The 10,982-nt window shown below is 37.8% G+C and overlaps 1 protein-coding gene across 1 annotated transcript in view; it reads right to left on the reverse strand.

Annotated features, from left to right (window-relative positions):
* The window catches only part of FAT4 (FAT atypical cadherin 4), a 186,797-nt gene that overhangs the window by 102,682 nt on the left and 73,133 nt on the right, over positions 1–10,982 (reverse strand). The window contains exon 3 of the mRNA XM_010860260.1: positions 2,516–2,647. Within this exon, the coding sequence (XP_010858562.1) occupies positions 2,516–2,647 (132 nt within the window). The remainder of the gene's footprint in view (positions 1–2,515; positions 2,648–10,982) is intronic.

Here is a 10,982-nt window from a genome sequence, read left to right on the forward strand (position 1 = left end):
TATGCAGATGACAACACCCTTATGGCAGAAAGTGAAGAAGAACTAAAGAGCTTCTTGATGAAAGTGAAAGAGGAGAGTGAAAAAGTTCAACATTCAGAAAACTAAGATCATGGCATCCGGTCCCATTACTTCATGGCAAATAGATGGGGAAACAGTGGAAACAGTGGCTAACTTTATTTTTTGAGCTCCAAAATCACTGCAGATGATGGCTGCAACCATGAAATTAAAAGATGTTTACTCCTGGGAAGGAAAGTTATGACCAACCTAGACAGTATATTAAAAAGCAGAGACATTACTTTGTCAACAAAGGTCCATTTAGTCAAGGCTGTGGTTTTTCCAGTGGTCATGTATGGATGTGAGAGTTGGACTGTGAAGAAGGCTGAGTGCCAAAGAATTGATGCTTTTGAACTGTGGTGTTGGAGAAGACTCTTGAGAGTCCCTTGGACTGCAAGGAGATCCAACCAGTCCATCCTGAAGGAGATCAGTCCTGGGTGTTCATGGAAGGACTGATGCTAAAGCTGAAACTCCAGTACTTTGGCCACCTGATGTAAAGAGCTGACTCATGTGAAAAGACCTGGATGCTGGGAAAGATTGAAGGTTCGAGGAGAAGGGGACAATAGAGGATGAGATGGCTGGATGGCATCACTGACTCAATGGACATGAGTTTGAGTAAACTCTGGGAGTTGGTGGTAGACAGGGAGGCCTGGCATGCTGCAGTCCATGGGGTGGCAAAGAGTTGGACATAACTGAGTGATTGAACTAAACTGACTGATAAATGACTAAGTTGTTACATTCTGTACTGGTTGTTAAAATTAGTCTATTATTGAATTATTCACCTTTTTTAAGTTAAATAAGCCAAAAATCAAGTTATCATATCCTTCTGGAGCTTAAATGAGGTAAGGAAATTAAATTATCTATTTGGGGCTTAGCAAAAAGGGAAATGGGCTACTAGTGTATGGGAACATTATTCCTCTTTCCAAAATTCTAGAAATTAACTAAAACCTTTACCTAGCAAGGAGGAGAAAACAAGTGATGTTATTTTTTTAATGGGAAAAATATAAATTACAAATTATGTAAGTTGTCATGATGTTTGGAGCATGATGATTGCTTTAGTTAAACTTAAAACATAAACATGGAAGACAGAAATCTAAATTGTGCCCCCTAAAATCAGTTTACTGCTAGGAAACTTATTAATGGAATTCAAAATTCATTGGCTTCCTAGATAATTTCCTTAAAATATATAAGGCTATTACTAAGTTATACACTTTATGTTTGCATATCCATGAAATTAAAAGACACTTACTCCTTGGAAGGAAAGTTATAACCAACCTAGATAGCATATTGAAAAGCAGAGACATTACTTTGCCAACAAAGGTTCATGTAGTCAAGGCTATGGTTTTTCCTGTGGTCATGTATGGATGTGAGAGTTGGACTGTGAAGAAGGCTGAGTGCCAAAGAATTGATGCTTTTGAACTGTGGTGTTGGAGAAGACTCTTGAGAGTCCCTTGGACTGCAAGGAGATCCAACCAGTCCATTCTGAAGGAGATCAGTCCTGGGATTTCTTTGGAAGGACTGATGCTAAAGCTGAAACTCCAGTACTTTGGCCACCTCATGCTAAGAATTAACTCATTGGAATAGACTCTGATGCTGGGAGGGATTGTGGGCAGGAGAGAAGGGGACGCCAGAGGATGAGATGGCTGCATGGCATCACTGACTCGATGGATGTGAGTCTGAGTGAACTCCGGGAGTTGGTGATGGACAGGGAGGCCTGGCGTGCTGCGATTCACGGGGTCACAAAGAGTCGGACACGAGTGAGCGACTGAACTGAACTGATATGTATATATATGGGGCTTTCCAGGTGGTGCTAGTGGTAAAGAAGCCACCTGCCAATGCAGGAGACATAAGAGATGTGGATTCAATCCCTGGGTAGAGACAATCTCCTGGAGGGGGGCATGGCAACCTACTCCAGTATTCTCGCCTGGAGAATCCCCATGGACAGAAGAGCCTGGCAGGCTACAGTCCATAGGGTCACACAGAGTTAGACACGGCTGAAGAGACTTAACATGCACACATGCATATATGCAAGTTAAATGAAAAGTTTCAAAGTTGTCTTATTTTTTTTAATTTTCAATAATTTGCTTTTTTCAAATACAAATAAAAATAAATTCTTAGCTATATATGCTATAAGATAGCAAATGGGAGTGATGGGGCATTAAAAATAAGATATTTCTGTAAATATTTTTTATCCTTTGAGAAATTAAAATAATTTGGCTAATGAATCTAAGACGCACCAGCAATTAACTGAGTTGAAATTGCTGATCAAAGGAAAGTTGCCTCTAGACAGTCTCTATCTTAGCATTTCTATGTCACATTTCAAGAGTTAATGTCCTTTGGAAAAGAGCACTCAATGCTTAGCCTTAATTATTAGTTAATAAATGTTGTCAACATACAGTAGAAATTTGATAGATCACTGGAAAATTATGTTTCAAAAAGTCAGAGACAAGGTCTGAGCTACCTCATCAGCATCCATGGCTGTCAGCTGCATAATCTTAGAACCATCTCCGATATTCTCCTCCACTGTGAGATCCAGCATGTCTGTTGGGAACACTGGTGGATTGTCATTGATATCTTGAAGTGTTATTTCTACCTACAAGAAAGAAAAGAAATAATATATGAATGCTGCATATGTCTGCAAAATACCAGTTAAATTGTATATCAAGAATCTGCTCAACTAAGCCTTCCAAAAAGAATCAGAACCTTTAAATATAACATCCCAGAAAATACCCTAGAGAAAGTTGTGAATTATTTATAGGAAAAGAATAGCCAAGAAAGATCAGTTGATGTATTGATAGTAACTGATTTTAAATGATCACCTAGGAGTTTAGAATAGAATTGGTCCACAGATCAACTGTCATTTAAATCCCCAGATTTGTGCACCAGTGAAGAATTGTTCAGATTAGCACTGTCTGTCTTTCAGCCATTAAGTGCTGCCTGACACACAGATGACATGGTATAAAATTTCTTCCTGAAAGGTTTAGATATTGGCAACTAATGTCCAGGGAAAATAAAGAAGTTCACATTTTAAGAAACACTCAGCATTTTTTCCCTTTAAAGTCAACTTTCAATTTTGGGGGGAAGAAAACTATACATACCTTTTCTTTCTATCGTCACTCCCATCAACACTTCTTAGTGTGACTAAAGCTAAACAATCATCCTGTTCATATGTGGTATTAAGATAGGTTGCAAATATTAACTTTCCTTGAAAGATCCTCATCAGAAGTCAAGAGTTATTTGTTTTCCTACCTAAGAAAGGGCTTCCCTGCTAGCTCAGTTGGTAAAGAATCCTCCTGTAATACAAGAGACCCTGGTTTGATTCCCGGGTCAGGAAGATCTGCTGGAGATGGGATAGGCTACCCACTCTGGTATTTTTGGGCTTCCCTTGTGGCTCAGCTGGTAAAGAATCTGCCTGTAACGTGGGAGACCTGGGTTCAGTCCCTGGGTTGGGAAGATCCCCTGGAGAAGGGAAAGGCTATCCACTCTAGTATTCTTGCCTAGAGAATTCATGGGGTTGCAAAGTCGGACACGACTGAGTGACTTTCAAAAAAAAAAAAAACCCTAAGAAAAATTGTTTAGAAAGAACAATCTGTGAATATTAAATAATAACTTCAAACCATGTGTTTTCTCTTTTGAGTTAGGTGCTAAAAGCTGAATATCTGATGAGAAAAAGGGAGACAGCTGCTAATAAAACTGAAAATTTCCCCAGTTGGATCACAAAATTAAGTCATGGAGGAAAGTCCATCCACCCATTTAGCTCGGATGTAACCAGAACATTTTTCTTCTAGGATGAAATGTCATCTTTTATACTTATACTGTAAATACTCCATCAGATCAAGAGTGATGAGAGTGGATATTAGGAAACAGCAAAATAATTCTAGTTTTATCTTTTCCAGGAAGAGGAAAGGGTGGAAGGAGAGGTAGTAAATAGGATTGTCAGTATTCTCTGGCAAAGAATGAGTGGGAAATACAGAGAGCTAGACAAATAAATGGATGAGCAATTGATAAAAAGAGAAACCCAGAAAATAATATACAGAATTCAGTACTAAGTCATTATTGTAGTTCCACCACTTAACAGGACAGTTTTGATCATAACTAATGTCTCAAATTGGTCTAGGAAATGGTTAGGGCAGCCTTAGTAGTTAGAAATCTGCTATTTTGCTTTTGGCTAACACCATTCTCTACACCACTGCCTTTAAAAGAGATCGAGATCATTAAAACTGCAGCTTGTAAGGAGCATTTCCAATTTCCTTGCAAAGTTGTAAATAACAAGAGTTTTTGAATTAGAACAACCAGAGTTCAGATTCTGTCTCTGCACTTATTAACTGGGGAAATTTGAGCACTTAATTTCTTTGAGCCTCACTCTCCTTATCTTAAAATTGGGATAATAATGTATCTTAGAGCATTTTACGAAGACTAACCCCTGATGATGCTAGCAAAATGCTTATCACAGGGGGAAACTTTCAATGAAAAGTAGATCTTGGTTTTTAAATTATTGGAACAGAACTGGGCATTCCTTAGAGCCAGGAAGAGACTGTATTTGTGATAGAATATGACTCTTGAGAGTCCCTTGGACTGCAAGGAGATCAAACCAGTCAACCCTAGAGGAAATAAATTCTGAATATCATTGGAGGGACTGACTAATGCTGAGGCTGAAGCTCCAAATCTTTGACCACCTGATGCAAAAAACTGACTCAGAAAAGACCCTGATGCCGGGAAAGGTTGAAGGCAGGAAGAGAAAGGGACAACAGAAGATGAGATGGTTGCATGGCATCACTGACTTAATGGACATGTGTTTCAGCAAGCTCTGGGAGATGATGAAGGACAATGAGGGCCTGGTGTGCTGCAGTCCATGGGGTCACAAAGAGTCAGACACAGCTGAGAGGCTGAACAACAATGTACTTCTAGTGTGTGGTACAAGTCCTGATATATCTTTGATGTCATGTTTAATTGGTGCCATTCTGGATTCTCTTTACCCTCAATTTAGCATTCTTCTTTACACACACACACACACATTCACAAATACTTACATACACACACACTTATATATGCATCTGTTGTTCAGCCTCTCAGTAGTGTCCAATCTTTCCTAGCTTCAGGGCCTTTTCTAATGAGTCAGCTCTTCACATCAGGTGGTCAGACTATTGGAGCTTCAGTTTCAGCCCTTGCCCTTCCAATGAATATTCAGGATTGGTTTCCTTTAGGATTTACTGGTTTCATCTCCTTGCAGTCCAAGGGACTCTCAAGAGTCTTTTCTAACACCACAGTTCAAAAGCATCAATTCTTCAGCACTCAGCTTTCTTTATGGTCCAACTCTCACATCCATACATGACCACTGGAAAAACCACACATTTAACTATATGAACCTTTGTTGGCAAAGTTATATCTCTGCTTTTTAATATGCTGTCTAGGTTGGTCATAGCTTTTCTTCCAAGGACCAAGTGTCTTTTAATTTCATGGCTGCAGTCACTATCTGCAGTGATTTTGGAGCCCCCCAAAATAAAGTCTGTCACTGTTACCATTGTTTCCCCATCTATTTGCCATGAAGTGATGGAACTGGATGCCATGATCTTAATTTTTTGAATGTTGAGGTTTAAGCCAGCTTATTCACTCTCCTCTTGCACCTCAACAAGAGGCTCTTTAGTTCCTTTTCCCTTTCTACCATAAGGGTGGTGTCATCTGCATATCTGAGGTTATTGATATTTCTTCTGCCAATCTTGATTCTAGCTTATGCTTCATCCAGCCTTGCATTTTATATGATGTACTCTGCATATAAGTTAAATAAGCAGGGTGACAGTACACACTCTTGATGTACTCCTTTCCCAATTTGGAATCTGTCTGTTGTTCCATGTCCTGTTCTAATCATTGCTTCTTGACCTGTATACAGGTTTCTCAGAAGGCAATTAAGGTAGCCTGGTACTCCTATCTCTTTAAGAATTTTCCACAGTTTGTTGTGATCCATACAGTCAAAGGTTTTATCATGGTCAATGAAGCAGAAATAGATATTTTTCTGGAACTCTCTTGCTTTACCTATGATCCAACGGATGTTGGTAATTTGATCCCTGGTTCCTCTGCCTTTTCTAAATCCAGTTTGTCAGGTATGGTAGATCCTATAGTAAAAATATGTTACAAAAAGTAGATTCTTCATTATGGATGATGAGTGCATGAATTGAACAAGACCCTTCTATATTTTAATAGTTATAACTAACACAAACGTGCCAAACCCTGTTGTAAGTTATATGTATGTGCACATTCATATACATACACACACATAAATGCAAAAAAAAATCCTTAAAAGAGCCCTATGAGGAAAGTACTATTATATTCCCATTAGAGAAATGAGTTAACCAATGTACACAGGTTAAATAATTATCCAATGCCAGAGAGCTAGTAAGTCAGTAGTAAGTTTCCTTTACTACAATGCAAACCTGTTTGCTGCTGCTGCTGCTGCTAAGTTGCTTCATTCGTGTTTGACTCTGTGCAACCCCAGAGACTGCAGCCCACCAGGCTCCCCAGTCCCTGGAATTCTCCAGGCAAGAACACTGGAGTGGGTTGCCGTTTCCTTCTCCAATGCAAGAAAGTGAAGAGTGAAAGTGAAGTCGCTCAGTCGTGTCCGACTCCTAGAGACCCCATGGACTGCAGCCTACCAGGCTCCTCTGTCCGTGGGATTTGCCAGGCAAGAGTACTGGAGTGGGGTGCCATTGCCTTCTCCAGCAAACCTGTCTATCTCTCTCTATTTATAAGCACACCCCCTCTCTCTCTTTAGGCATGTGTTTTCAATAAACATAATGAATCATATATGAAAAGTATGTCACAGCTTTATAAATGTATTTTTATAAATGTGCATATTATTCCTGTCCACAATTTGGATCACTTACATATGAACTAACTAGCCATATAATCTTGGGTCAGTCTATAAATCTTTGTCAAGATTAAAAATAAATCAGCTAGGTGATCCCTAGATTTAGCTCTCGGAATCTGAGACCATGTATGTTCTATGAGATTTTGGCCAACTTCATCATTTCAGGTACAAAAATTTGTTTCTGTCTTTATTAGCAAGGATAAATTTAGTTAAATATTAATAGACTCAAAACTAAACATTTCTGAATATATCTATAATCTACCAGTTATAGACACAGATCTAGGACATTTCATCATTGGATGTTGACATACATAAAGGTTATATTTTGATTAAAGACACCAGAGGTCATTCATCTGGTAGGTCAGGCTATGCTTTTTCCAAAATCGGTGTCAGCCTGCCAGTCAAAAAACTGTAACTGTATTCTTCTTCAAAGAAAAATCTAGATATTCTCTCTAATTTTCCAGTCTCTCTGCTCCACTTCACAATTCCTCAAGTATTCCTCAAAAACTTTCAGCATGACTTCTCTAGATTCCCTCACTAGCCTAGAGTATGAATAACCAAGAGGAGGAGATCTGAACTCACTGGTGTAGTAGATTTCATCTGGCAATCCCTTCACTTCTGAATCAGTGTGTAAGTTCTTCGGTTTCTACCAAGAGTTCCAAGATCATGAACACTGTTTGCCTATGAAGTGGCCACTGATTCCCATATTTATTCATTTAATCTTTTAGACTCTATTACATAAAAGGTATATGTTAGTCACTATGTAGTAAGTGCTAATGCTATGCTAAGTCACTTCAGTCGTGTCCGACTCTGTGCGACCCCATAGACAGCAGCCCACCAGGCTCCCCGTCCATGGGATTCTCCAGGCAAGAAGACTGGAGTGGGTTGCCATTTCCTTCTCCAATGCAGCAAAGTGAAAAGTGCAAGTGAGGTCACTCTGTCCTGTCTGACTCTTTACGACCTCATGGACTGCAGCCTACCAGGCTCCTCCATCCATGGGATTTTCCAGGCAAGAGTACTGGAGTGGGGTGCCATTGCCTTCTCCAATATAGTAAATATATAAGAAAATAAGATGGGCCACCATCTCTTGTGGGGAACAAATGAAGCCTGACCATGGAAATATGTACAAATAGAAACATCTGTTTGGAAATACACAGTTGACATCTTGATTCCAAGCAGTTAGTCCCCTACACTATGGGTAATTCTTCAAGCAGTCTTGTATCTTGCCCTTGGAAGTTACCATTTTTCCTGATGAGTCCAGATTCTAACATGCACTTGGCTCACTGTCTTGGATCTCCCATCAACCTAAGAGTCTTATTTCATTATTACCCTCACTTTGGACGAAGATTTGGTATGGTTTTTTGAAATATTGTCATATAAAACACAAGAATCAAACTAACCATTTAAAGAAGATATCTAGAAAGAAAATATAGTTTATTAAATATAATAATAAGTTATCTAGAGGTATTAATTAAGACACTATAATTTTAAAGAGTGCTTTCTGTACAAATCAGATAACTTTAAATAATGAAGATAATGGCTATTAGTGGTTTATTTATAAATTATCTGATTTTAAAAATTGTCTAAAATGTAATTCCTAAACTAAAGAAAGTATGTTGATAAATGCATTTCATTCTTTTAAAATACATACCCCAAACTACTGCATAGCTTTTAGTACTAGCATTGCCCCTCTAATGTTTTACATTTTTTTTTTACATTTGTTTGGACATGAAATAAGCAAAATAATTGTACTATTAAATATTATTTTGCAAAAAATAATCACATTTTGAACTCAGAAGCTTCCCTTCACAAATGGCTGTATTTTAAATGAAAGCAAAACAAATAAAGACTGCCAATAGGTTACATAATTTAAGTCCAGGGGACAACTTCAAAGTATCAATTCTATAAGTTTGTGAAAACTGACCCTCAAAGATAAAAGAAACATTACACTATGAAGATAAAGTACTTGCATATTTTATGCCTGCCTATCAGATGTTGACCTTTGTGCTTAGATAGTGGGCCCTTAGCAGACATATATGGTTTCACCTACCATTACAAGGGCATTTGGTAGCTTCGTGGTTGACTTGTTTATAACAAAATATCAGCTACACCTAATGACAGGTATTGTCTATGACCATCACTGCATTACCATTCAGATACCTTCAGAATAATGACTTTTTGGCCAAGACACCTCATCCCTAGTCAATGAAACCCTCGTAAATAATGATGTTTAAAGAAAAATACATGACTGAGATTAAGGGAGCTAACAATCAATTAATTAAAAAGTGTCTGTCTTGTGGTAGTTTTGTAAAGGTAAAAGTTTATTTAAAAATATGGCTTTAAATAATGTCACCAAACTTTTACGCTGAACAGCCAAATAGATCTTTAAAAAATAAAATGTTTACTGTGTAAATTGTTGCTATGAAATGGGTACAATGCTTTACTCCTTAAAAATGTTTCCCTATTATATGCAATTTATCATTTTATTCTGCACTGCATCAGGAATGATATTTTGGGAATTTTAAGTTTTTAAGTAAAAAAAATCAGAATTCAACTACATCATAAATGAGCAAGTTGCTAATTAGCAATAGCAATTATCAAATCATTCCATATGTCTAAATATAAAACATGGTATTTCACTAATATAAGTTGATATTATGAAAGTAATACTCTATATTCAAGGCTAAGGAATCAACTAAAATATTAAGGTCCATTATGAGCTCATTCCTCAGCTAGTAAACTGACAATTGCATTGTGGTCACTATCTCAACCACAATTAAAAACATATTCTTAAATTCATATTCTCTCTGCAAGCTAAATGAATTGGTTCTTAATGTATCAGGATGAAAAATACCCCCAAACATATTTTTAACTCACAATCTTCCTGCAACCTACATAAAGTGTTCTTAACGAACAAGGATGAAAAGCAATCTTTTTTTTTTCCTTTAAAAGATTGTATAATACTACAAAAGATTATGTTAGGTAGTCTAAGTAGGAAAAAGGGAGTCCAAAAATGTCAGTTAGAAAAAGCCCAGGAAAAGAGACAAAGGAAGAAAATCCAAGGACTAGAATGGGAATCTTGGATGGGAAAAAACACACCCAAACATGCCCCCTTCCTGATAGGTGGTGGACACAAGCCCTATTTTGTATAGGACATAACCAATCAGGCTCCGGGGGAGGAAACAAAAAGTATAAAAAGGGAACCCAAGCAGGGTTGAGGCCACTCCTACAGGGTCCACTAGCTCTCATGTCTTGGGTGTGTACTTTCTGCTGTCTGCCTAATAAAATCCCGCCTGTGTGAGCTGTAACACTGGTCTGTTGTTTCAAATCCTTGCTGTGATGAGACAAAATAGACTGGAATAGAGTTAGAAAATAGAAATAGAAATTATTTCACAATTTGTATGGAAATACAAAAAACCTCGAATAGCCAAAGCGATCTTGATAAAGAAGAATGGAACTGGAGGAATCAACCTACCTGACTTCAGGCTCTACTACAAAGCCACAGTTATCAAGACAGTATGGTACTGGCACAAAGACAGAAATATTGATCAATGGAATAAAATAGAAAGCCCAGAGATAAATCCACGCACATATGGACACCTTATCTTTGACAAAGGAGGCAAGAATATAGAATGGATTAAAGACAATCTCTTTAACAAGTGGTGCTGGGAAATCTGGTCAACCACTTGTAAAAGAATGAAACTGGACCACTTTCTAACACCATACACAAAAATAAACTCAAAATGGATTAAAGATCTCAATGTAAGACCAGAAACTATAAAACTCCTAGAGGAGAACATAGGCAAAACACTCTCTGACATACATCACAGCAGGATCCTCTATGACCCACCTCCCAGAATATTGGAAATAAAAGCAAAAATAAACAAATGGGACCTAATTAACCTTAAAAGCTTCTGCACATCAAAGGAAACTATTAGCAAAGTGAAAAGACAGCCTTCAGAATGGGAGAAAATAATAGCAAATGAAGCAACTGACAAACAACTAATCTCAAAAATATACAAGCAACTCCTACAGCTCAACTCCAGAAAAATAAACGACCCAATCA

This window comes from Bison bison, unplaced genomic scaffold, assembly GCF_000754665.1.
Source record: "Bison bison bison isolate TAMUID 2011002044 unplaced genomic scaffold, Bison_UMD1.0 scf7180017864465, whole genome shotgun sequence".
NCBI lineage: Eukaryota > Metazoa > Chordata > Mammalia > Artiodactyla > Bovidae > Bison > Bison bison.